This window comes from Crotalus tigris, unplaced genomic scaffold, assembly GCF_016545835.1.
Source record: "Crotalus tigris isolate CLP2741 ecotype Arizona unplaced genomic scaffold, ASM1654583v1 scf7180000018491.14276545383:2951260, whole genome shotgun sequence".
In the NCBI taxonomy this organism is placed as follows: Eukaryota; Metazoa; Chordata; class Lepidosauria; order Squamata; family Viperidae; genus Crotalus; species Crotalus tigris.
The window spans coordinates 2,766,843-2,793,504 of NW_024097037.1; the positions used below are offsets into that span (position 1 = coordinate 2,766,843).

The following is a 26,662-nucleotide window of genomic DNA, read 5'->3' on the forward strand; positions in this document are numbered from 1 at the left end:
TCTAGGAGTTGAAGTCCACAAGTCAGAGAAGGGCCAAGTCTGAAGACCCCTGGTTTAAGCAAAGTGTGAGAGACAGTTTCACACTTTTTGCTAATTGGGTTAATCACACTATCTTAAAGATACGTTTGCTTATTTCACACATCATTCTAAGCTCAAAACCAGGGTCTATAATGATAGGTTCCTACAGGTTGGGCTACATTAAAGTCATATCACAATATATTTTATCAGTAGGACACAAATATGCTGAGAGACATCTCCCTCAGCACGTACAGGCTCCCATTCCCACCTGACCTTTTGCTTTAAACAGATGAATATAAAAGAAGATACATGCTGCAGAGGAAAATGCCAGTTTCCAGTTCCATCACTATTTCCCCAAACAACTTTGACCTGAAATGTGCCCAATAAACTTTGTTAGAAAATAAATATGATATGCAACTGCAGCCCAGGACTGTGGAAAGGTGCCAATTTGTCCAAATAAAGGACAAAGATAAGCAGGGATAGGAGGAATCACTCTGTTGGTAAAGTGGGTATGGTACATGAGACAGCTACTATGTCAGACATGTCAAACACAAGGCCCGGGCCGGATGCAGCCCACGAAGTGGTTTCATGTGGCCTGCGAAGCCATCCTGGAAAGAGTGAGGGAATGGCCCCCGCTGCTGTGGCCCTGGCCCAGGCCGGCCGGGAGCCAATGTACAATTTTGTGGTGACCATCTATGCTGAAACTCATTCAGTCTTAGCTCCACAAGGCCATCTGGAAACAGCGAGGAACAGCCCCTGCCGCGTTGGCCCCACCCCCTGGGTGCATGCTGGGGAGGTGTCATTCTTTGTGAGGAATGAAGAAATGCTCCATCACCTAGAAATGGCCAGCAAATTGCCCTTACCTACTTCACATATCTGGCTTAATGGGCTCTGGGGGAGGGGTTTCAGCAGGCAGCGGGGTGCTCTCCTCACAGCGCCAAGAACTGAGCCGGGTGGTGCGAACCTGATGAGAAGCGCAATGCTGCCTAGCCCCCAGCCTGCCCAGTTTCAGCAGGCAGCAAGATGCAAAGCTGGTGAGCTTCGCACCGCCTGGCTCAATCTCTTGACGCTGTGAAGAAAGTATCCCACTGCCTGCCAAAACCAGGCAGGCTGGGGGCTGGGCGGCATTGCGCAGGTAACATTGACTCTCACGCTGCTCATAGCATCCCCTCCACCAGAGCCCACCAAGCCAGATATGCGATGGTGCATTTCTTCATTCCTCATGAAGGGTAGCACCTCCCCAGCTGCATTTCTTGCCTGTTTTTCTCCTTCCCTCATCTCAAATATTTTCCCACCACTCTGTACTTAGGAAGGAAGGAAGGAAAGAAGGAAAGAAGGAGAGGGAGGGTCTGAGGGAAGTCCTGCCTTAGTCCTGCCCTGCTGCCCTTTCACCATCCCCTTGCCCCCTCCTCCTGGCCTATCCTGGGGTCTCCCATTCTATAGCTAAGGAAGCTTTGGATACAAAGCCGGGTCTCCTCCCATGGAGAGGGAATGGGCCTCCCTCTGACTTTGCCCTCGTACCCATCATGAGCAACCTGGGTAAGGAGAGCAAGCACAGCAGCAGCAGCCTTGAGGAGGAGGTAAGTGCAGCTGGGCGCCCCCTTGGGTAAATGGGTCTGGGCTTGGTGCCGCGGGTGCTCGAGGGCCAGGCTGGGCATTTGACCTCTGCTGTCCAGGGCTCCTGGTAGCCCGCACCACCATCCAGCCCTCCCACATGGCCTGAGAGGAACAGTGAGGCTCCTCCAGTGGACCATGCCTTGGCACTTGCCCTGGTTCCACCCCTTTCTGCCAGAAACCCTCAGATCTGTCCCACTCCTGTCCAGGCCCCCACAGGCACCCTTGACGCGAATGATGTAGAGCTGGCCACGCCGATCCAGTAGGCCACATCCACTCCATCCACACCCACCCAGTAGGCCACACCCACCCTCGCCACACATCCCCACCCCTCCGAGGGCAACTGCAATGCTGATGCGGCCCTCAATGAAATTGAGTTTGACACCCCTGTACTATGTGAATAAATCAGTGCTTTTAACAAGTTGGTTTAGTGGGAAAGTCATTTTGTGAATGATGAATTCTTCATAATAATCATGTATATTTGCATTGGTTTGTTGTATTTGTTATTATTGATTTTTAAGTTGTTTTTAATGTTGTTGTAGTGAGTGGGTGGCCATGCAAATTAAAGGAATTAAATTGAAATGAATTTCACAACAATGCATGCAAAAACTACAAAGGTGCCCTCCAACACAAAACATGCAGAATCCATGAGCTATACAAACCCAACCTGTCAATGAAAAGCTTGCAAGATCTGAAAACAAGCCATATCATTTGGAAACAATTATAATTATATTACTTATGGCATTTTTGAAATTGCAGAAGTGGCATATTGATACAAAGGACATATCCACATTGTAGCTGTCCCCTTGTGGGTATTTGGTGATGGTAAAGCCATGATCCAAAAAGGCTACAGCCTGTTGGGGATTTTTGAGAAATTTGGGGAAAGAAATTACTGGCGGTCAAAGGTGATTTTTCCATTGACAAAGGCCATCAAGGGTTCAGTGCTGCCAGACTCTATTTCTACCATTATCTGATTGTCTCTTTCCCCCAAGGTTAGTGACAGGCCCATTAGAGGCATGCTGGTCATACAGCTTGTGGCCAGTGATTTAGCAACCTTGATATTGGCCAGTATCTACTGCTGAGTTTATGGGAATAAAGCAAGCAGTCATATTGGCCCATCACAGCACTGGTGCATGTCAGGATAGAGCTATGGGGAATCCAGTGGTGGGATTCAGCCAGTTCGCACCACTTCGGCAAACCAGTAGCTAATTTTTTGTTTCCCAGGCCCAGAATGGACTTCTGGAAGCGGCATCCACACAGAGAACTGGTTGTTCACATATTTGAATCCGACCACTGGCTGTTTCTGGATAGCCACAACCAGTTCTAATTATATAACCCCCAAAATTTTAGCACTGTTGCCTTATGAAATGTTCTATAGGTTGTTTACTCCTCATTCCTCTTTTTATGAGCTTTTCCCCTACAAAAAGGCCAACACAGTGTTAGGTTGCATTAACAGAGGGATAGAATCAAGATCACGTAAAGTATTAATACCACTTTACAATGCCTTGGTAAGACCACACTTGGAATACTACATCCAATTTTGGTCATCACGATGTAAAAAAGATGTTGAGACTCTACAAAGAGTACAGAGAAGAGCAACAAAGATGATTAGGGGACTGGAGGCTAAAGCATATAAGGAACAGCTGCTGGAATTGGGTATGTCTAGTTTAACAAAGAGAAGGATGAGGGGGGACAGGATAGCAGTGTTCCAGTATCTCAGGGGCTGCCACAAAGAAGAGGGAGTGAAACTATTTTCCAAGGCACCTGAAGACAGGACAAGAAGCAATGGATGGAAACTAATCAAGGAGAGAAGTAACCTAGAACTAAGGAGGAACTTCCTGAACAATTAACCAGTGGAACAACCTGCCTCCAGAGGTGGTGAATGCTCCAACACTGGAAGTTTTTAAGAAGAGACTGGATGGCCATTTATCTGAAATGGTGTAGGGTTCCTGCCTGAGCAGGGGGTTGGACCAAATGACCTCCAAGGTCCCTTCCAACATTATTATTATTATTATTATTATTATTATTATTATTATTATTATTATTATTATTATTATCGATCATCGCACAGTCAGCCAGATGTTCAGACTGGATTTGGCATTTTGTCTACCTATCGAGTCCTTACCCAGGACCTGGGATAGGCAGATGTGGATGTTTGATGGTATTACAGATATCGTCGCAGGATGGAAGCAGTTCCTAGTAAGGCCGCCTTTTGCAATTGACTAATAGCGAATTTGTCAATGCCAATGGTGTTCAAGTGGTGCTCCAGTTGTTTTGGGATTGCACCCAAGGCTTATTATTATTATGGATCATCGCACAGTCAGCCAGATGTTCAGACTGGATTTGGCATTTTGTCTACCTCTCGAGTCCTTACCTAGGACCTGGAATAGGCAGGTGTGGATGTTTGATGGTATTACAGGTATCGTCGCAGGATGGAAGCAGTTCCTAGTAAGGCCACCTTTTGCAATTGACTAATAGCGAATTTGTCAATGCCAATGGTGTTCAAGTGGTGCTCCAGTTGTTTTGGGATTGCACCCAAGGAGCCTATCATTATTGGTACTACCCTTGCTTGCTTTTGCCACAGTCTTTCTATTTCTATTTGTAGGTCTTTGTATTTTGTTATCTTCTCCAGTTCTTTCTCGTCTATTCTGCTGTCTCCAGGCACTGCCACGTCCACTATCCAGACTTTTTTGTTTTTCTTATCGACAATTGTTAAGTCTGTGGTGTTATGTTGCAGGTGCTTGTCTGTTTGAATTCTGAAGTCCCAGAGCAGTTTAATTTTATCATTTTCTATGACTTTCTCTATTTTATGATCCCATCAGTTTTTGCTTACTGGCAAATGATATTTTTTGCAGATCTTCCAATGCACCATTGTTGCTACTTTGTCATGCCACTGCTTGTAGTCAGTCTGTGCGATCTTCTTGCAACAGCTTACCAGGTGGTCCACTGTTTCTTCAGCTTCTTTGCATAGGCGGTTCTTACTGTCTGTTGCTGTCTTCTCAATTTTGACTTTATATGCATTTGTCCTTAAGGCTTGGTCTTGTGCAGCCAGAATTAGTCCCTCGGTCTCTTTCTTCAATTTTCCTGCTCTTAGCCATTGCCAGGTCTTATTATTATCTGCTTTCCCAGCTATTTTTTTCATGTATTGGCCATGTAGTGCTTTGTCTTCCCATGCCTCTATTCTGTTCTTCATTTGGTCTTTCTTGTAGGCCAGTTTGGTCTCTCCAGTAGTTAGTAAGCCTTCCTGATATACTAATTTCAGTGCATCTTCATCATTGTTCTTCAGATATTCTTCCAAAGCCATTTTTTCTTCTTCAACCATCTGATGTACTTGTAGCATTCCACGCCCACCTATTTGCCTTGGTAGATAAAGTCAATGTCACTGCGTGGATGAAGGGCATGATTCATTGTCATTATTTTTCTGGTCTTCCTATCCATTGCTTTTAGTTCTGCTTGAGTCCAGTCCACTATTCCAGCTGTGTACCTAATGACTGGGATTGCCCAGGTGTTGGTTGCCTTTATGGTATTTCCTCCATTGAGTTTGGACTTTAAGATTTTCTTCACTCTCTTGATGTATTCACCTCTAATCTTTTTCTTGACTTCAGTGTGCTTGATGTTGTCAGCTTGAAGGATACCCAAGTATTTGTAGCAATCTTCCTCATCCAGACTCTTAATCTTATTTTCATGGGGCATCTTGAGTTTAGTTTTCACTACTTTTCCTTGTTTGATAGTAAGTGTGGCATATTTGTCCAAGCCAAACTCCATAACAATATCTTGGCTATATATACGGACAGTGTTGAGCAGCGATTCTATTTCAGATGATGTTTTTCTATACAACTTCAGATCATCCATGTAAAGAAGATGGGATAGTCTGATAGATGTTTTTGATGTTTGATAGCCATGTCCTGAGTTATTCAGTATTGTTGACAGAGGAAACAGTGCAATAACAAATAGTAATGGTGCCAATGAATCTCCTTGAAATATTCCTCTCTTGATATTAACCTCTCCCAGTCTCTCACCATTGATCTGCAACTGTGTCTTCCATTGTGCCATCGATCTTTGCACAAATTTTGTGATGTTTCTACTGACTCCTGTTATTTCTAGGCACTTGATTATCCAATTATTATTATTATTATTATTATTATTATTATTATTATTATTATTATTATTATTATTATTTTCTTTTTTGCACATCTATAACTTCTGTCCTCCTAATAACTTGGGAAGCCCTTGGTGCTTTTTGATCAGATCCCAATTCATTTCTAAAGCCTTTTTTGCAATGTGTAGATTTTGACTTAAGATATGTATTTTCATGAATTTCCAGCAATCCTGTGTTTTATACTGCAATGCTAAAAGGATATATGGGAAGCACTGCCTATTAAAATATGGATGCATTCACCTCTGAATTAAATTCTGCCCCCTCCTCTACAAATTCACAAACAAAATCTCTGCCAGGCATGCTAGCTAGCCTTAGAGTGCCTGGGGAGGGAGTGTTATAGGATAAAAGTGACTAAAGCTGAAACTATTACAAGCTAGTTATTAAATTAAAAAATTCTCTCCTTTTTTTGTTGGGGGGGGGAGGAAAGAAGCATTGAAGGATGGACTGAAGGAGCATCCTGACACTCACTAAGAAATATATTGATAAATACATTTATCAAATGCATTGATAAATCACTACAGGGTGCAAAACATATCTGTAGAACTTAAGAATGTTCAACACTGAAGCAAGAGAGTGGAAAAAATAGAAAGAAAATGGCTTAGGTAAATAAAGTAAAAAATATTCTCCATTAGTCTTTAATATCAGGTGATTTTGACAAGGGAAACCAGGTAAAAGGCAATTAAGGAAGTTCCTGGTTGCTTAGCATGAATAAAAGGGGAGAAAAAAATGCACACAACTATAAAATTCTAGAAAGAAGATTAACCATTTGTACACTTTATCTGAGATTTCAGGTATAATGCTGCTAGATTTCTGTGTTGGTATAAAAAGCGGTCAGAGGAATAGTAGAATAGAGTTGCTTTAATGCAATCCTCAGCCTTCCACAAACCTCCTTGCTAAATAAATCTGTGAGAAACATTGAAAGCAGATCTGGAGATAAGAATCAACTCTCTAGTTCTGAGTAAAAAAGGCAAGGCTTTCCCTGTTCTCTTAGAACAGTGGTTCTCAACCTGTGGGTCGGGACCCCATTTGGGGTCAAACGACCATTTCACGGGGGTCGCCAAACAACGCAGTCCGCCATTTTTTTCCCTTTTCCCTAGCTGTCCTACTCCCTCTTATTGGTGGCCACACCCACTTGGGGTCACCACAACATGGGGAACTGTTTTATGGGGTCACAGCATTAGAAAGGTTGAGAACCACTGTCTTAGAACATTGCAGAACAGCTGGGAAGTCCAGCATGGAGATCAACTGCCTCATTTTCAACCTCACTCTCCTTTGCTCTGGCTATTTAATTTCTTTCCATATGCAAAGCAGCAAGGGAGAGGAGAGTGCTGCAGAAATTCCCACTCATGGAGTGTGAGGTTCATTTCAGTTATGAAGTGGCCACAGGTTTGTGCAAGTACCTTGATTTTCAGTGTGCAATCATTTCTCCTGGGCTTTTCATGCTGCAATTCAGTCTAAAGCAGGGGTGTCAAACTGCAGGCCCATGGGCCGGCTGCATCATGCTTAAACCGCACCCACCCCATTGCTGGCAATGGGAAAAAAAGTCATGATACGTCGTGACACATCACGTGATGTTGCAAGTTTGATACCCTTGGTCTAAAGCAGTGGTTCTCAACCTTTTTAATGCCGCGACCCCCAACCGGTCGTAAGTCGAGGACTACTCAACCGGTCGTAAGTCGAGGACTATTCAACTGGTGCAGTACCGTTTGCAGAATGGGACTTTTGGCGGGCTCAGCAGGGCAGAGAAAGCCTGGACAATTCCTATTGGCTTTTGAAAGCCAATAGAATTAGACTCTATTCAAGAGAGTCTATTCTATTGGCTTTCAAAAGCCAATAGAATAAAAGGGAGTAGCACAGCTAAGGAAAAGGGGAAAAAATTGGCGGACTGCGTTGTTTGGCAACCCCCGTGAAATGGTCGTTTGACTCCAAATGGGTTCCCGACCCACAGGTTGAGAACCACTGGTCTAAAGGAAGTGAGGTAAACAACACTTCCATTTGCTATTATTATTAAGGGGAAGTTCTTTCCCTACAAAATTGTTGGAAAATTATTTTGTCCTCTGAAGACATTTTGAAAAAAAAGATCCACCTATTACTCTGGTGATAAATCTGGTGCAAAATCTTGTGAAGCTATTGGTATACAACTCTAGCTTGCACAGAGGGGTTAATATCTGAAATATAAAAGTTTTCAGTTGCTCTTTAGGTAAAAAGTAAGTGTCTTTCTACCGCCCAAGTGATAAAGATCTTATCATCTGTTCCTGAATGAAAAGATACCTCCATTATCTTTGTAACTATCTAACCAATTTATTAACCCACAATCCACCCTCGAGAGTTTCTCGAATTCTCTTCTCTTAAAAAAAAAATCTCTTTATTTTTTGAATGAGAATTTAATGCAAACAAATTGAAAAGGCCTAGACCCTAGATCTAGATCCAGTTCTCTTCATCTGCAGACAGTACAAGTAGAAAGGAACAATGCTACTCATTTGGTGATACCATGCATGGATCCATAGGAAATTCAAAGAATTGGATATAATGCTGCCTTTTCAAAGAAAGAGAGAACCCTTGTAATGAAAGAAGGGAAACCTGTAGCGCTTTCTCACTTATTCTAATGGCTCAAAAGGGCCAAAATGTTCAAATAACCAGACAACCAGATAAATATACAATATATACAAGATCTTTCCACTGACTTCAATGGGCTGTTCGGTTGAATCAGGCTCCTATGTATACTTCTCTTTTTAGCATGTGCAATCTAGCGTCTCATAACTATTACTTTAAATTACTGTAAACATAATTTTTCAATGTGGTTTCTTCTAGAGAAGACATGTTTTGCAAGATTAATTGCTCTTGAAGATTATTTCTTTTTTATTGGCAGTACATAGGTATATCCAGTGCTTTTTTTTATAAAAGAAAAAGGTGCTGGAACTGAGAGATGTCATACAATCCACCTTGCCTACCCTACAAGGTTCCATTCAAAAAAGGTGCCAGAACTCCATTCTGGCTGTTCTATGACAAAAAAAAGCCCTGGGTATATCTATATGCAACCCCAATCTACATGACTTCATTGCACTTTTTCCCTCAGTATCAAGATATCTGAATTTCAGTTTTGGAAGCTGCTTTCTTGGAAATATTAAGGGAAGATATATAATTAGTACCTACCCAATAAAATCAAAGATTCTGGATCAATTCTGTAGTCAGTCTGATAAGAGTTGTACCCTGTTCTGTTGAAACTGGTAAGAAGTTCATTATAAAGCGTGCCTTTTACTTCCTCCACTGTCATTTCCACCTGCCGATCTTTTGGGACTTGAAGGGCGAGCCAGAAGAAGCATGTCAAAGACCCTTCTCTGTTAGGAAAACAATTTTCACATTTATCATCTCTTTTCTAGTTTTCTAGAAACATCATGAAACTATGATAACTAAGTTAGGAATCTAGAACCTTTCAAATCATCACAAGGGATAACTCAATCCAATTATCCAATTCTATAATCAAAATATATCCAAAATTGTTTGTTTACATTGCAAGACAGATCTAGGCAAGTGTCAGAATAACAAGATCCACTGTTTTATTTTTTTGGGGGGGAGAGCAGTTGCTAGAAAATTCACCATTAAAAGGCCAGTTACAAAACTATAATTCAGATGAGATAGAAGAAATTTCTTTGGATGGAAATAATACTCTCCTGTACCCCATGAAGCACAAACTAGAATAACATATACATACAAGTGTAAGCTCACAAATATCCTATTATTATGAAGTAGTAAGTCAGTTGTTGTTGTTAATTGCGAAGTCGTGTCCGACCCATCGCGACCCCATGGACAATGTTCCTCCAGGTCTTCCTGTCCTCTACCATCTTCTGGAGTCCATTTAAGTTCATACCTACTGCTTCAATACAAACTCTAAAACCAGGTTGTATAAATGCACACCAGAGCATCTATAGCCAGTTAGATCAGGTTCTACTTCTGACCATCCATGTTCTATGCTCTCTCAAAAAACTAATAATGCTTCACTCACCCAAAGGCATAGACAGCACTGGAGTTGTAGAAAGAGGCCAGGTTAGTGGCATGAATTAGATCTTTTAACTGTAAAGGAGATTGTTAAATAATGTCAAGCTGAGATATCGGTATGTTCTCCTTAACAATACATGTCACCTCTCATTTAGTGCATGAAACTAAATCATCTAGCTTTAATGAAGATTACCATATATTTAAATTATCCCTGTTCCCAATAGTTTTATCCAGAACCAGGTACAAAACACATGAGCAATATTAGAGTTAGATGAACATAATAATAGGAGAGAGACTATGGACATATTTAATTTTGCATGTTGTACTACTACAAAACTACTGGGGCAGATCCAGGAAAAAAGCTGTTAAGCTTTATGCTCATACCCATTAAACTACCTAGTTGAATATGCTATTCTACTCATGAAATCCCACCATCTTCTGTATCTTTGATCTCTCTGTCCAGAAAGCTCTGGATTCCATTCTCCCATGATCCTGGGAATACTGCCGATTGGTGATCCTCAGGCTGCCAGAGTAGAAATGCAGATGAGCAGAATCCAGATACCATGGTCTGTAGTCTGCCATAAAGAGATACAGATGCTGATTATTTCTAGGTAATGGAAGTGTATAAACATTGCCATTAGATCACAGGCCCAAAGTAACTACACCATCTATACTACACACAAATCTTGTGTTTGTAGTGTAATAATTCCTTGCCTGAAGTCTAGAACTTGGCAATTTTAGAAAATGCAAGTTCAGCTGTATTGGACTTAAACAGAAAATAAGATCTACAAACACAAACACACATACACACCACACCACACACACCACACCAATTTAATGACACATTATGGCAAAATAATCTCTACATCTTATGTGGTGTACACCTTGATTGCAGGTGAACTAAATAGTCACTTGACATGGCCATGAGGCAGGTTACACATAGCTATATTGACTCCTCTCCCTGTAATGCTTCCCCTGAGCACATTCTCTCCTTGATCTCCAATATTGGATCAGAAATATAAAGAATAATGTATTGCATTTGTTACCTAAGAAATACCAAGTTATTGCTCCAGCTCCGCCCAACAGCACCAAGACTATTAAAAGTGGGATGCAACATTGGTAGATAACCATTTTACTCTTCTGTCTGTTTTGTGGTAATTCCACTGGGTCCTCCTCCTGTTCTTCTCCCTCAGTCATGGTTACCTTAGCAAACAGCAAAGCAGGTATTACGATCTAAGATTTATATTTATGTTCTCCAAATGTATTAGATTCTCACGTAACTACTTCTAGGGCACATTTATAGATAAGGAAAAATGGAAGCAAGCACAGTTTCGAGAATGCCGAAGTACTTTCTTGTGCTCAGGGGTAGATTAGTCCACAAGGAATAAAAAGAGTAGGGGAAGACAAGATGCTGTCTTTCTTAATTCAGTAAACAGCATCTAACTGGCATGTCACTGAATTTTATTTCAGTACTAGATATATGCTAGCATCTGATGCTACATCTGAAGGCTGTAGGCTATTTTAAGGATCAAAAGAGGCACCATAAATACCCAGACCAATATCTTAACTACTTTCCCCCCCCCCCAGTGACCTACTAAAATTCAATACTGAAAGGCTGGAATTCATTGTAAATTTATCTGAGAATAAGCCACATTAAACATACAGACTTCTTTTAGTGTAAATATACATTGGATCAGACCACATGTCAACATATAAGTCTTTCCTTTGCATAGTTTTGTGGTCATTTGATTATATACATTTTGACGATAGGATAAGAAATTAAGTAGCAAGGCATGGAATTCAATATCAGCTCAGCAAGGAGACAAAGTTCATAAAAAATCTCACTACATTATGACAATGCCTTGGAGGGAAATATTCCTAATCAAAGTGATCCCATAAATTCACCATAAATACAGGTAGTCCTCAACTTACAACAGTTCATTTAGTGACTGTTTTACAATGACACTGAAAAAAAGTGACTTATGACCATTTTTCACACTTACAACCATTTGCAGCATGCCTGTGGTGACATAATCAAAATTCAGATGCTTGGCAACTGACTCATATTTATGACGGTTGCACTGTGCCAGGGTCATATGATCACCTTTTGTAAGCTTCTGGCTAGCAAGGTCAATGGGAAAACCAGAGTCACTTAACAACTATGTCACTAACTTAATACCTGCAGTGATTGTTAAGTGATTCACTTAACAATTGTGGCAAGAAAGGTTGTAAAATGGGGCAAAATTCACTTAACAAATGTCTTACTTAGCAACAGAGATTTTTAGCTCAATTTTGGTTATAAGTCAAGGACTGTCTGTATATATCAGGGGGTGCACTTTGGACAGTGCTTATATTTGACCTGAAATAAATAGACTTATGCCTTCCTTTGTTTTCCTTTCAGTATGCTATGTGTGTGGAAGAGAGAGAGATTAAATCCTCTTGAAGTATTTCTTGAAGTGCCCTCCCTTTGTGCCTTTTCCTGTTGCAGAAAGTTTAATATATTACACAGTAGTCCCTTTGTGAAAATAGTCTAAATCTTCCAAATGTGCTACATTCCAAAGACTACAACTTCCAGATTTCCCAATCAATACAGATTATGCTGCTAACTGTAATCTCAACACAAATGGAGGGCATCAAGGTGGGGAAAGCTTCTTGAGATGAGGCTGTATTAGTTTTTCAAAAGTGGCAAGAATCCTACTCTGAGCAATTAACACAGTTCACTTCCCACTTTTATAGTCATTGTAGTCCAGATCACAGACCAATGATTTGCCTTTCCAATTAAGTATTTCCACAGTATTTTCTTTTTTGATAGAATTACAGAAAAACCTCTAAAAGAAAATAATTTGGGCTTTCCAAAATTGCTAATTCCTAGCAGCAACTAGCAGGTAATCTCTTCCTTCCTTCCTTCCTTCCTTCCTTCCTTCCTTCCTTCCTTCCTTCCTTCCTTCCTTCCTTCCTTCCTTCCTTCCTGGATCAATTGTAATACATAAATACCCACTCACATCCACACCCACATACAACCCCCCCTCCCCTCTGGTGTAAACCTAAAATTACAGTCTTACCTTATTTGAAGCCTTCTGTGGTATTGTTCACCTGACACAGGCTCATCCAAAATGAGGCACACACAAAGCCATATGTAAACACCGGTGAGGTTTAATATTTACTCAGACTCAAGGTCTTCTCTGAGATGAGTTGTCCAATCCTCTGTCCTGCTTTTTTGGCCTTTGCCCTATGCTCCATGGAAAGCAGAACATGTCCTGGGAATTGATTGTCTATCACATGGCTACCTAGCCAGAAGTTCTGTGTCTCTTAACAGCTATGCTGTCTAACAGATTTGTCCAAGAAAACAGCACCACCATACCTGTTTGATATAGTTAATTCCTGGGGAAACTATAGTACCAAGTGACTTAATATCTCTCCAGCAGAGCAGGTGACTAGAAAACATAGTGGCCAACAAGAGCTCAGAAGTGATTAGTGGAAGGTTAAACGGATATTGCAATGGAGAAGATAATGCTGTACTTGCTCCTACCTCTCTCTCCCTCTGGACCCTGCTCTAGAAACTATTACCTAGTTGCCCAGCAACTGTTCCCTGTCTTAGTTACACCTCTTGGCTTCCAGCATTGGTGGAAAATAATAAGTAAGGCCAAAAGTTCTTGATTTTAAGGAAATCTAGAGTTGAGTGAAATCAAACACATGCTGTGAACTTCAAAGTAAGCAGAGTTTAACTCAGAGAAATGCTAAGTAAGATTCCAAAGCTGGAGAAACTGATGGGAAAGTGAGCTTAAAAGTGAGAGATTCTAAAGCAAAGAAATGCCCAAAGCACAGTTACAAATGATTCCACTGAGGGGGAAAAAAAACCTTCAAAGACAGCAGCAATAGAAACCAGTGTGTCTGCACAAAAAGCTTAGTGAAGTTTCAAAGTATAGGAAAAACACAAATAGGAAGTAGAAAAAGGGAGAGGTCACCAAGAAAAAGAATGTGTAGAGAGAAGTGAATTTGTAAGGTGTAATTTTGACAAAAAAAAAACAAACTGTAAGAACAGTTTTTCTACTCTATTATTAGCTACTTACTATAGCATGATGGATGGCCAGATGAAAGCAATGAAATAAATGAAAAGAACTTTATATATACATTTAAAACAACATAAAAAAGAAACAGTACTCCAGCTGTTCAATACAGACAAGTGCTAATGACAAAAAAAAGGCAGAACTTTTAAACTCCTATTTTTTTTAAAAAAAAAAAAATATGAAGATGGTGATTTTGTAAGCTGGTCTAAGAAGCAGCCAGCTACCAATATAAGAGAATTGGAACCAACATCTGGTGCCTTTCCTTTCCTTTTCTCCTATTTTAAGATTGAAAGCAATCCTGTATTTTTCTTAAGATGATATAGCACAAAACTAACACTGGTTCCACATTGATCTTTAATATTATCTTTGGATCATCTGAAATGTCTGATGTCTGATCCTTCTAAGCCACTACCAGATGGACAACACAAATTCTTCCAATAGTTACTGAATTCAATGCATGCCTTATCAATGGCTAAAACAGTGAGTAAAGTTACAGTTCAATAACATATGGATGGCCACAGGGTTTGATGCTTATCTTAAAAGACTTAAAGTCAAGTCAGATATGCAGCCTTGTGATTATCTTTGACTCATTTAAAAATTATTTTAGGATTGTAGGAAAGCCCTCTCTCCCCAGAATAAAATACTCTTTATTCTTAATATTAAAAACAGGCAGAATATTATATTTCCCATAAAGAAGAAGACGAGAAACCTCTTCTTAAAACCAGAAAGCAGCCCCAGTCTTCCTGCCATAGGAAAACAGCCTCAAGCAGAAACTTGAAGAGGGTAGTCTTTAGGAATGGATATTGTGTATCCATTCAGAAAGCTGGGCCATTATATTCAAAAACAAAGAGAAGCCAGAATCTCTGAATAAATAACACAAAAGGCAAGGAGCCAAAACTGACAAGATTAGCTCAGACAAACAAAACATTTAGGATTTGCATTTCCCCTTTTGCCAGTACAACCAGTCATGACCCCTACATGACCACATAGGAATCTGGCCATTAAAATATTAAAAGGCATATTTTTGCACAGGAGCAGGATTCTCAATCACAAAACCCAAAGAATGTATAAAAACCCACCTACTCTCAACCCAATTTTGTAAGCCACCCCAGAAACATGTTGCTGTCACTGTAGTTTCTGGCTACCAAACAAACAGAGACCTCCTTTCCAAAATGCAGCCTGTCTGCAGATCATTTTTTCAGCGTCTTTCTCCCAGCTTGGAACAGGACCAGATTTTACTTCCAAGAGGATCCTTATTACATTATTAACATTTTTACTCACAGAAATCCAAGTCATGATGTTTCTCCTTTTTCTAAACCTGCCCTCAGGAGACATTTCACAAGCAATTCTAAAGTATAAAAAAAGAGGTGAAGGTTTCCCTGTCCAATAATGTCTCACAGTAGCTCTGTTTAAGACGGCCCATACCCTGGTAGATAGGGAAGGGAAGGAAGACCTGTCAACAGACATCTTTGCCAAACATTCCACCAATAAAATCACTCATGTTGCTTGGATTTGGATTCCACCTGGACAGATTTTGCTGACTAGTAGAACATCTTGCAAAGTTATCTGGGCTTTACTTGCAGTCATGAACTTTGAGACAGTGGAGCTCTGTAGAATGCGGTTTGCCATCCATGATCTAGATCCAGGACCAACTGGATCCTTTCAGTCAGGGGTCCCTGGCCTGTGGGCCGTGGCCCACTAGAGGGCTGTGAGGGGATTGCAACTGGGCCATGGAAATGGACGGTGAGCACATGTGCCAGCACGTGTATCTTCACTTCTGCAAGCAGCAGGTGAGAGCATGCGCATGTGCATGAGCTCTATTTGCATGAGCAGCATGCATGCATGCACACCACTCATGCAAATGGAGCTGCATGTTGCCCATGCACTTGCTGGCCATTCATGAAGAACTATCCCCTCTCCCCACCCCCACCGGTCTGCAAAGCCAGAAATGTTGGGGAACTCTGCTTTAGGTAACTAGAAAGGACATGTGTGGCTTTATTTGGGAGGTGTTAAGTGCTTCTTTGAGAGACAAAAGTACTTTTTGCCTTGAAGGAAGCAATAGACCACACCCTAGTATTGAATCTGTAAATAAGAAAAGAAAAAGAAAACTGAAAAGCTGTGTGGCCCTGCCTCTTTAAATCATCTCCCTCAAATACATGCACATATTCTGCCAGAGTGTGGAAGTGCTGTTGTCAGGTACCTGCCAGGTCAGATATCTCTGCTAACACTTTTATTGTGGCCCTGCTATTCTTCCAAGATTTGTCTATCTATTCCTCTGGTTTCACATCTTTTCTCTATGGAAGACAAGAAACAAAACAGCAGCACCTCCTCTTTTAGTGCTTACTTATTCAAAGACTGCACTGCTTGGACTTCAGTGTGGACAGCACTATTACCTTTATAAAGATTTTATCATACAGAGATAGAAAACCTGCAGAGCCTTTTCATATCATAATTTCTGAGAATTGATGGTAAAGTTTTCCTCCAATCCAAGTCTACCTCTGTATGACAAAATCTTTATAAAAGTTGGTGCATTGATAAATAGCATTTCTTTCATTCTACTAACCATGTGGCAAATTTAAAATTGCCTTCATAGTTAGAGTCTTATTATGTAAAAAGCATCAGATGGGAATGTGTTTATTGAGTGTGAATGTTAATTGGAAGAATAATTATATCAAGCAAGAGAGCTTGCCATGATTAGAAAACAGGAAACCATGAAATATCAAGTCATTTCAATGCCGCAACCTCTGTATTGTTGCAGTTGGCAAGCAGCTTTCAATTTAATATTGTGCTTGTAATGCTAACCACATTTTTTCATAGACCCTTTGTTCTGAGAAAAGCAGGAAAACTACATAAACAAGTTGTTGATTGACAAAATCTGATAAAGGGAAGAGGTTCCCCCTTCATCCACATAGTAGCCTTTTTTGTACACTACAGAAAAAAACCCCAGGAATCACTGATTATATCCTAATGAGAGATTCCTCCAATTTAAATTAAGAAATTTTACTCTCGGTTTACCAGGATCTTGGATCAACCAAACACTAAGTCAGTGTTTCCCAAACTTGACAATTTTAAGGCATGAGGACTTCAACTCCCAGAATTCCACAGCCAGCAACGCTGGCTGTGGAATTCTGGGAGTTGAAGTCCACATGCCTTAAAATTGTCAAGTTTGGGAAACACTGCACTAAGTGATGTATTGTGGACGCCACTCCAAAGCATTTGGAGGCAGAACAAAAACTCTGTTTGAATTTTTTTTCAATTTTCATTAAATTAAACTTAACTATACTTAGCTTGCTTATAATCTAGCCTAGTATTTATAATTTCCCCTTTAGACACATTCAAAATATCAATTAGATCAAAGTCTGTTAAAGACAAAGCCAAGTCTTCTCGGGGAGGGCACTTGAAACCTTGGAAACTTCTGATTGTGCACTGTGGATATAGAACAGTGGTTCTCAACCTGTGGTCGGGACCCCATTTGGGGTCGAATGACCATTTTACGGGGGTCGCCAAACAATGCAGTCCGCCATTTTCCCCCCTTTTCCTTAGCTGTGCTACTCCCTTTTATTCTATTAGCTTTTGAAAGCCAATAGAATAGACTTTCTTGAATAGAGTCTAATTCTATTGGCTTTCAAAAGCCAATAGGAATTGTCCAGGCTGTCTCTGCCCTGCTGAGCCCGCCAAAAGTCCCATTCTGCAAATGGTGCTGCACCAGTTGAGTAGTCCTCGACTTACGACCGATTGAGTAGTCCTCGACTTACGACCGGTTGGGGGTCACAGCATTAAAAAGCTTGAGAACCACTGATACAGAAGATTAGATAAAAGGGCTTGATTCAGCATGAACTAGAAGAATGGGCACAGTGGAAAGTATGCTAATGATGTGTTACAATTTATTTCATTTCATTCTGTTATTATTAAAGGTACTGTCTGCATGACTGTGGCAGTTCTATTGTTGCTTCAAAGACGAGGAAGTCTGAGAAATGTTGACTGAACATGTACTTGAAATTGGTTTTGGTTTTAGGCACAGGTGCAGATCTCTCTGTTTAAATGAGCTGATCCACCCATCTTCCTAGCTAATGACCTGATGTTTTCTTCAAACAAGGGATACAATGAAGATAATTATCAGATTTCTCACATGGGAACTGGGTGATGTTGCTCCACAAGAATTATTGTTAATCAAATGAAAGTTGGATCATTTGTCTGATCAAACAAAGAGATTATTTGTTCAATATCCCAATTTCAAATACTTTTTTTAAAAAACCATGAAACATTTTCCTCTATTCACTTCACAAGAAATAAAAAGAACACTTAATTTGTATATGAATATTGAAAATATATAATTAAAAATCCCACTTTTCTCATGCTAAAGAACTCAAGTTAGCTAATGGCGTGAAATGCAAAAAAATCAAAACAGTAGTAATAATACATTATCGACATAATCCTGCAGAAAAAATAATTTAGCTTATTTTTGTCTCTTTTTTCCGACTTCATTACAATGTTGCATTTCACCTTTTAATTTTGGAGAACAGATTCATTCTGTAAATAAAGCTTGTCTCTTGCAAAAGGGGAAGATGGGAAAGGCACCCAAAGTAATACCTGGGCATTACTATGACAAATATGAATTGTATGGTATTTTGAAATAATTATGGTTAGCGATGGAATGAAATTAAGAATGAAATATTAAGATGGAAGAAATTAAAACAATCTGTTGGTGAGAATATTTGTGATAAAAATGAGTATTTTGACAAGAATCATCTTTTTGTTTCAGACAACACCTGCTTTGATAACTGACGTACCACTTAAACAATGGCAAAAAGATAGATCTAAATTTATAAAGCAATGGAAAAAACCACCAGTTAAATATAAAGTGTTAAAAGATACAAATTAAAAAGGAAGATTGGGTTTACCAAATTTGAAATTGTATTTTGCTGCTTCTTGTTTGGGTCCTGGATGAAAGAATGGATGTTGCTGAGAAACAGGACTTTTAGAGTTAGAAGATCACAATATTAGGTTCAGATGGCATGGATATTTATGGTACAAGAAAATGAAAGTTTTCAGAAATCATTTTGACATGCCATATTGAGACTATGGAATAAATATAAACACAGGTTTTTCCCCAAACACTCTTATGGATCTCAGCTCAGGAGAAAATGGAGTAAATGGTAAACTTTCCATGAGCTTTCTTTTTTAAAAATAAAATCTTTATTAAGTTTCAGCAAAATATATCAAAACCCAGGAAAAAAATGAGCTTATATTTGGACTCAAGCCAAGGTGCTGCTCCTAAGGGAGTCCACAGACAATAAAGCAGCTTATTGTATAAAGCAGTTTGACGAAAGGACGCCTCCACATGCAGCCTTGTGACCCTATAGTGCTCTGTCTTGCCAGCTGGGCCAATGCATCCCAAAGCATCGTGAAGCTCCTTTCTGTTTTGAGAGGCTGCAGCTCTCTGCAGTTTATGGCTGGTTTCTTTCCTCCTTTGCCGAGTCTTCTGCCTTTTCCTGCCTATTGGTTTCTGGACTGCAGGAGAAGGCTTTTAAAGAGAAAGGTGACTTGATGGCTTTTTACTGGATATCCCTTCATGGAACACTGAGGGTTTTCTGTTTGCTTTTGTTGCTGCAGGGATTGTGACAACTCAGAACAGAGCAGCGTGACCCTTGGTCAGCATTACAAGGTCAGCAAATTTGGAAATAATTGCCAAGTGTCTTCAGACCCTTTTCAGGGATTGGGGAGTGGAAGCCATGGTGATAGGGAAGTGCTCAAATTCAGAGCAAGGAGCAATGAAAACAGCAAATTATCTTCTAGTTACTCCTCTAGTACTTGCATACAAGAGATTGGAGAGGAATGTAATAGAGCAGAGCAAAGCACCTTTGAATAATAACCACAATACTTTAAAAAAAAAAACCCACTTTGTTTCAGTTAGATTCTGATTTCAGTTTTTCAGACTGACTTGAATGTCACTGGGCAGAACCCTACTGCAATTTCTTATAAGACAGCAATTTTTATCCATTCTGCCACTTTTTCAGCAGAAAAACAGGCCACATTTTACATTGTTCAACCTCTATAGAGTGCAAGGGCAAAAAACCCCGGTGACCTTTTGAAGATACAACAGCACCAAAAAAAAAAAAAAAAGGATTTACAACCAATCCTCACAGCTACAATCCTCACAGCATCCCCCGTAGCATCCCCTTGCTTATCAACTGAAATCCTGGCCCCAGTGTGGTTATAAGTCAAAGGCTATTTGTATTCCCACATCAATGAAAAGGAAATAAAATTTAAAAAGAACTGATCAAAATCAACACCAGGAGCAGCAACTTATATTAAAACTCTTGTGGGCTGAAATTGTAAATTTTTCATTTGGCAATTTCAGAGCAAAATTTAGTGATGTGAGATTTTGGGTTGTGAAATTCTATGCAAAGAACAATAACAAAAGCATTTTATAGAAAATAAACTTTGGAGGCCCTTAAATTTGGATCTAGGACAACTTACCCTGGCCAACTCATTGCAGTTGACTGGGCCCAGCTGTCTCACCCTGGCTGACTCGCTCCAGCTGACTCACTGTGGGACAACTTGCTGAGGCCAATTCGCCATGGAATAACTTGCTGCAGGACAGTTCAATGTGGGCTAATTCAAGAGAGAGACAAGTAAATTGCAGAGGGGCTTGTTTAGGTTTGAATGTTCTCATGTTCTCATTGAGACTGGGGTGAACTGCAATTCTACTTGTCCCTCTCTTGAGTTGTCCCATGTTGAATTGTCCTGTGGTGAGTTGTCCCATGGTGAGTTGACTGTGACGAGTTGTGTCATTCTGCTAAAATGTATCTGGCCAGGTTTCTCTGAAATTGATATCCCCATAAAATATGAAATCTACCCATTCTTCCGTTAGAAATCATGTGAAAAGAATGGAGATCTATTTCTGCTTTCTTGACTGGAGCAAATAAATGATATATAAAGAAACTGTCTTGCTCTCAAAAGAGGCTTCCCATCGTGGAATTAGACAGAATGATGACTGTAATGTCTCTGAAAATCCCGCAAGGAAAGATAGGCTTCTGAGGAACTGGGGATCTGGCTGGAAGATGCGGCTCTGCAGAAATCATTGGACTGGACTTGGTTTGAAAACATGACCCTATTATTTCTCATAACATTATTAGATAAGTCTTCATTTCTGAGTAATTCTATTCCACCAGTATTGTGGCTAGATGATTGTGGCTTGCTTGAATCATCTATGGAATACTGCTCAGGGGAGTTTGAAGACAAGACAAGAGGAATTCTGTCTTCCATGTTTTCATTCTGTTCTACAGTTGATGCTATTGGGAAGTTCCCCCCTGATGGAAAATTGTCTCTTGAATAATCTTGAATAAAGGCACCATTTTCCTGGTTTGTCATGATGTTGGTAGATGAAGGGAAATTGTGACTTGCTTCATGGAGCTCTTTGTGGAAATAGAAATCACTATCTTCACTACGAGTCACAGCATCATAGGTAAAATACACCTTGCAGGAATCAATCTCAAGGGAGTCAAGATGATGGAAAAAGAAATAGCCACGATTCATAAAGCAGCTGCTTGAAGACTCTCCACCGGTCTCTGCTGTGTTCTCAATATTTGTGAAGTATTCCTTAGGAGGGAGAAGGCAGGACTCCTTGCTGCTATTTTGCATTATCTCTAATATAGAGACATTGGGTGCTTCAGCTGCAATGTTGAAGGAAGTAATGAATGCTGGGGAGGACAACCACTTCTGCTGGTTGGAAAAGTACAGAAAGGGGGTTAGTATTCAAAATGAGCTGCAGCGCAGATTTCATATCTTAACATAAAGATGTTCAGGATCTTTTATCCCATCTCCACAAGCAATTGGCCTATAACATTTCTGTCTGGTATATTTCATAGATAATAACATCATGTGCCATATTTCCTAGAGCAACCTGTCCCAGCCTAGTGTCTCCCAGATATTTTGGCTCCAGCCAGTATGGTCATAACTAGAAGATACTAGAATGGAGAAGACTGAAATAGGACAACTTTGTATTTGAAATTTAAGTTTAAGTTTGCTACAAGAATCTGGCCAAGTGACCATTAAGGGAAATGTGTGGGAGTTAAAAATAGAAAAGAATTCAAGGTAGGCTAGACTTAGATCTCTTGAAGGGACTCATGACTCATTTGACCCCTCCCTCTGGTTCAACCTTGTCATCTCCTATAATCTCTTTCTTCCAAAAGTGAAGTCCTCTCTACAGCCTCTTTGACACTTCTAAAAGTCATCTTCTGGAAGCCGATTAATGACTGACAGAGAAGGCTAAGAAGTGATGGGAAATTTTTAATAACTTTTTCCCAAATCAAATGGCACTTCCTTTATTACACTAAGGTAGATAAAATTTTTACTCTCTCTGTGAATAGAGGCTCTCATTAAGGTAACTGCTAAGCAGGACATTAACTTTATTCTTCTCTCCCCTCGTTGACATCTATACATGAGATGGTCCCTAGAGCGCTTAATTTTCCTAAATCTTAAACCAAACTAAAATGTGTGAATTAAATGATTTGCAAAAAAGGGGGGCACCTGATAATTTTGGGCACATTTAACACAGAACTGACCGGATTTTGCATTTTTTTTCAATAAATGTGCAGAACAGCTTTTATTTAGCTTGCTCTTATTTATTCTGCAAATATGGGTAGATATCTTAATGTACCCCCATTACCCTTTCATTTTGTGTATGTGCAAAAGAACACATTGTGAAATTAACTTCTAATCTGTTTAGAAAAATAAAAACTATTTGTGATGCAGATACATAACGATGACATAAAAAAATCACCTATACTATATTATGTCTACGCGTTCTAAAAGCTACCTTAGGCTACCTTTATAGGAGTGGTGATGGTGGCCTTTGCCTTATTCCTCATCTAAGTGCTAAATATTATTTGAATAATGTTGTTGGCAAGGAGGGAAAGGAATTTTCATTCTAGATTTCTGTTACCTAGAAATTTTGTTTCAGAAGAGAAAAGCAAAGGTTAAACATTTCCTATTACTCTGATTAAAAACTAAAACAACAGCATCTGCTTCCCAGTTTAGTTTATATTTTTTCAACCAAATATGTGGTTTGACCTAAATTTTGAAAGTGAAGTTTTGAATATTATATATCATTTTGGTTGATTTGATTTTATCAGACAGTTGACCTTTGTCATCTATTACAGATTCTTATTATGCTAGTGGTAGTGACATAAGTGCAACTTTAATTGTCACTAAGGCTCTAAGTGTTCCTGCAGAATGTTTTGATTCTGTACTATTTAGACCTAGAAACTACATTTAAAATTAAAACATGTGTATATATGACAAGGGGGGGGGTGAAAGAAGGGGTAGAGAAAGCTCTTCCTCCTGAATTTATTAATTGCATTGCTAATTTGCTAATATGATAGGTTGATATTGAAGATGTATTTTGATCTAAATCATACACTCAAGAAAAAAGAAGAGATATATGAGATTATATACAACCCATTTCAAAGTTCCCCAACAGTTTGGAGAAACCCAAAATATGTAGAAATTTGGATTTTTCAAAATTGTATAATTAATTCAAAACTATTGATAAAGTAGCACATGCTACTGGATACAAGAATGCACACAATGTGGGTAAATATTTATTTAGCCTTTTTTCTTGCTAAGTATAAATACAATTTTAATAAAATCAGTAATGTTGGTAAAACTAAACAATTGCCTACTGCTAAACAAATATCAACATTCAGTTAGTAAACAACAAACAGATTAAATTAGGGCTATACTGATTTCACCAAGAATCAGTGATTAGAACTGATCACTGTTCTAATCATTTTTGTGCAATTATTTAAAAACCTAATTATGTTGATTCTCCATTTGTTTGGTAGTAATAAATATTAATTATTAACAACAGTATTTCTAAGTTTCATCTTAGCTTAATTATTTAATACTGCATCCTAGATATTACTCTATGTGTAATGAGAAGCATGCATCAGATTAACTCTAGCCAGATAGCAGTCATGTCCTAAGCTACATATCCATCAATTTCTAAGCCCCCCTCCCCTCATACCTGAATATCTCCTCCATGGATACCAGTGAGAGATGGAAAGAACTCAGCTGGATCTGGCAAATTGATCTTAAGCATCTTTCTAAAGCTAAAGCAAGCATATTTTGGAAGAAAATGAAAAGTACTGTAAGTAAGAGTTTGGCGAACAGTCATAAGCAAGCATGGAAACAACAGATTTGGATCAAAACAATGTGTCAAAATCTTTTCTCTATTTTTGCATCATTTTCAGAATTCTTTAGAGGTTGGGTGTCAGTATTTTTGTGGTTATCCTGTTACATAGCAGCAAATTGTAGTATGGGTTTCTCAAATATATTTACAATGTTGTTCTGGTTTCTAGACTGAGGCTGCCCATATTTCCTGATAGTTGTTATCATGGAGGAAGGCAATATAGAATTAGAGCTATCTGATTTCTAATGGAACACCATCTTTTCCTTTTATAAATTCACAATAATGAGAAATGAGAGATCTGCATTCTAGGATTTCAGAACTTCAGAAACGTCGCCAAGACACTTCCAATCTGACGCGGGAGAAAACCCGAATAACCAAAGACTTACATACAAACACCCATGAAAACCTCAGAAAATTTTAGAAATATAAATATATATATATATATATATATTTCTAAAATTTGGATTGCTAGCAAAGAATTAAGGGAGAACTGGAATAGCTATTTCGAACTCTTTAGCTCTTTTCAACCATACCCTTCTGAGATTCGAACCTGGGCTGTCTGCATGTTAGGCAGATGTATTAACCTCTAGGCCACAGGTTCTGTCTCACTTTTGCCAGTTGTGTTAGGGAGGGAAGAAACAGGGGAGGAGTTATCTAGAATGCTGTATGTTATACCCTGTTGCCCAAATATGGGAGAGAGAAATCTTTGTATATGATGTCACAGTTGTGACTGCTGCCTGTGGATGGCTCTAGTTTGAGCTGATACAAGGCAAAAGATTTCTCTCTCCCATATTTGGGCAACAGGGTGTTTTAATTTTTTAACATAATCACCTTAATGTTCGGTAAACAGTGTGTTGTCTGGGTTTACATTTAAGAAATATTCACTAACAGTTGATTTTCATAATCTATAATCCACATAATAACTTTATTTGATTTCTTCTTTTTCCCATAATGTTCTCTTTTACCAACCTTAAGTTAATACAATTCTTGTTGTTTTAATGAATGACGATTGAGTATAAAAGTTTTCTAATATTTCTTCAGATAATAATCACATCAGTATAATATTCCTTTTCTATCTAGTCATTCTGGTTGTCTCATCATAGATCCTGTTTACAGTTCTTGTTTATATTTGTTTTTCCCTAAAATCTTTTAGGTCTCTTCAAAAGTGGATTCTTCTGTGTAGTGCTTTCTGAAATATTCATATAGTCACAACACAAACTAACTTGATCATATTGTCAATCAAGAAAGTGTCACAGAGAATAGTCTCTGAGGAAATCCCCATGCTGCTGTAAATATAAGAGAAAGTGTATGCTGAGCATGCGGGAAATTTTTGATATCAAATAAAAGAATAGCCAAGCACCCCTGACAGTATGTACATTTTCAAAAATAAGTAAACCTTCTGTGTTTAAATGGATCCCTTAATTTATGTATAAATACATCTTATCAATTTGAAATTTTGCCAAAGTGGAAACCTGCATTAGTAGTCCAGGAGATAATGCTTTTAATAAAACTAGCAAGAGGACAGAAGTAAGTTTTCAGCTCACTTTTACCGTTTTGATGCTGGAGATACAATCAAGAAAATGATGAAGATGGAAATGATGAAACTCCCAGCAATGGCTACAATAACTGGAAAGAATGTAGTTTGTGGCGATGCTCCAAAAATAACCAGAAACAAAAAGTAGAAATTAGCTATTCATTGAAGATAACTAGGTCTTATCTGAATATAGAAGAAGACTCCATATGTAAAGCAATATGGGCTCATACAATACAACACTGTAGACTTAAGATTTTGTTTAATGAATAAGAGGAAGATAATTTTTTGTTCTGCTTTTGTAATTATTTTGTAATTATTCTGGTCTTGCTTTTTCTTCAAAAAGAGGATATAATGTTCCTTTCTACCACTTATAGGCAATATATCCTTATAGGTGATGAGTGTTGTCTCCTCCAAACCATCCCATGAAATTCAGATATGACTAAAGATCTGAACTGGTCCCCTTGTCCCTACTTTGGTGTACTGCAACCCTCCATAATGTGCATCATGATCCTTGCAGAAAACTAATTGTTTCCTATCAGGTTCTTTGTTGTTTTTGAGATTAACCACCTCTGCAATAAAAACTAGTATAAGACATGGTAAAGGGAAACACTAATCTTTGGCACAATCTTTATTTCTAAGAATACTTGCCAACCCCTTCTTAAAAAGATAAAAATGATGATTGGCTGCTAGCCTATGCTTTTGATGCATGTTTTGCATGTTTTGACTGGTTTTGTACTGTATTTGTTTTCTAACAATCATCATTGTCTCCTTCCTTGTGGATTTTTAGGTGCTAATTTATCATTGAGCATGAGGAACTTATAGAATAGAATAGAATGGAATAGAATGGAATAGAATAGAATAGAATAGAAGCTGGAAGGCACCTTGGTGGTCTTCTACTCTAGCCCCTCACTCAAGCAGGAGAACCTACAGTATACCATCTCAGACAAGTGACTGTACAGTTTCTTCTTAAAAACCTCCAATGATGGAGCACCCACAGTTTCTGAAGGCAAGCTGTTCCACTGGTTAATTCTATCTTTGCCTTGCATGTAGTTTGTGAACTAGTTACTTGTGTTTGAGTA

At 39.0% G+C, this 26,662-nt stretch overlaps 2 protein-coding genes across 7 annotated transcripts in view; both read right to left on the reverse strand.

Annotated features, from left to right (window-relative positions):
* Positions 1–13,264, reverse strand: part of TMPRSS6 (transmembrane serine protease 6) — a 31,311-nt gene extending 18,047 nt beyond the window's left edge. For 2 of the 3 annotated variants that reach the window (XM_039353120.1, XM_039353119.1), the window contains exons 1-5: positions 13,149–13,264; positions 10,834–10,990; positions 10,220–10,362; positions 9,795–9,862; positions 8,945–9,129 (exon numbers count right to left, since the gene is read on the reverse strand). In XM_039353120.1, coding sequence (XP_039209054.1) covers positions 8,945–9,129; positions 9,795–9,862; positions 10,220–10,362; positions 10,834–10,990; positions 13,149–13,232 — 637 coding nt within the window. In that variant the 5' untranslated portion in view covers positions 13,233–13,264. Of the gene's footprint in view, positions 1–8,944; positions 9,130–9,794; positions 9,863–10,219; positions 10,363–10,833; positions 10,991–12,849 lie in introns of all 3 variants that reach the window. The other variant, XM_039353121.1, reaches the window with a different exon arrangement.
* Positions 13,265–18,086: 4,822 nt separating this feature from the next.
* Positions 18,087–26,662, reverse strand: part of IL2RB (interleukin 2 receptor subunit beta) — a 35,836-nt gene continuing 27,260 nt past the window's right edge. For 2 of the 4 annotated variants that reach the window (XM_039353124.1, XM_039353122.1), the window contains exons 8-10: positions 25,600–25,702; positions 23,885–23,969; positions 18,087–21,579 (exon numbers count right to left, since the gene is read on the reverse strand). In XM_039353124.1, the coding sequence (XP_039209058.1) occupies positions 20,836–21,579; positions 23,885–23,969; positions 25,600–25,702 (932 nt within the window). In that variant the 3' untranslated portion in view covers positions 18,087–20,835. The remainder of the gene's footprint in view (positions 21,580–23,884; positions 23,970–25,599; positions 25,703–26,662) is intronic. The other 2 variants (XM_039353125.1, XM_039353123.1) reach the window with 2 other exon arrangements.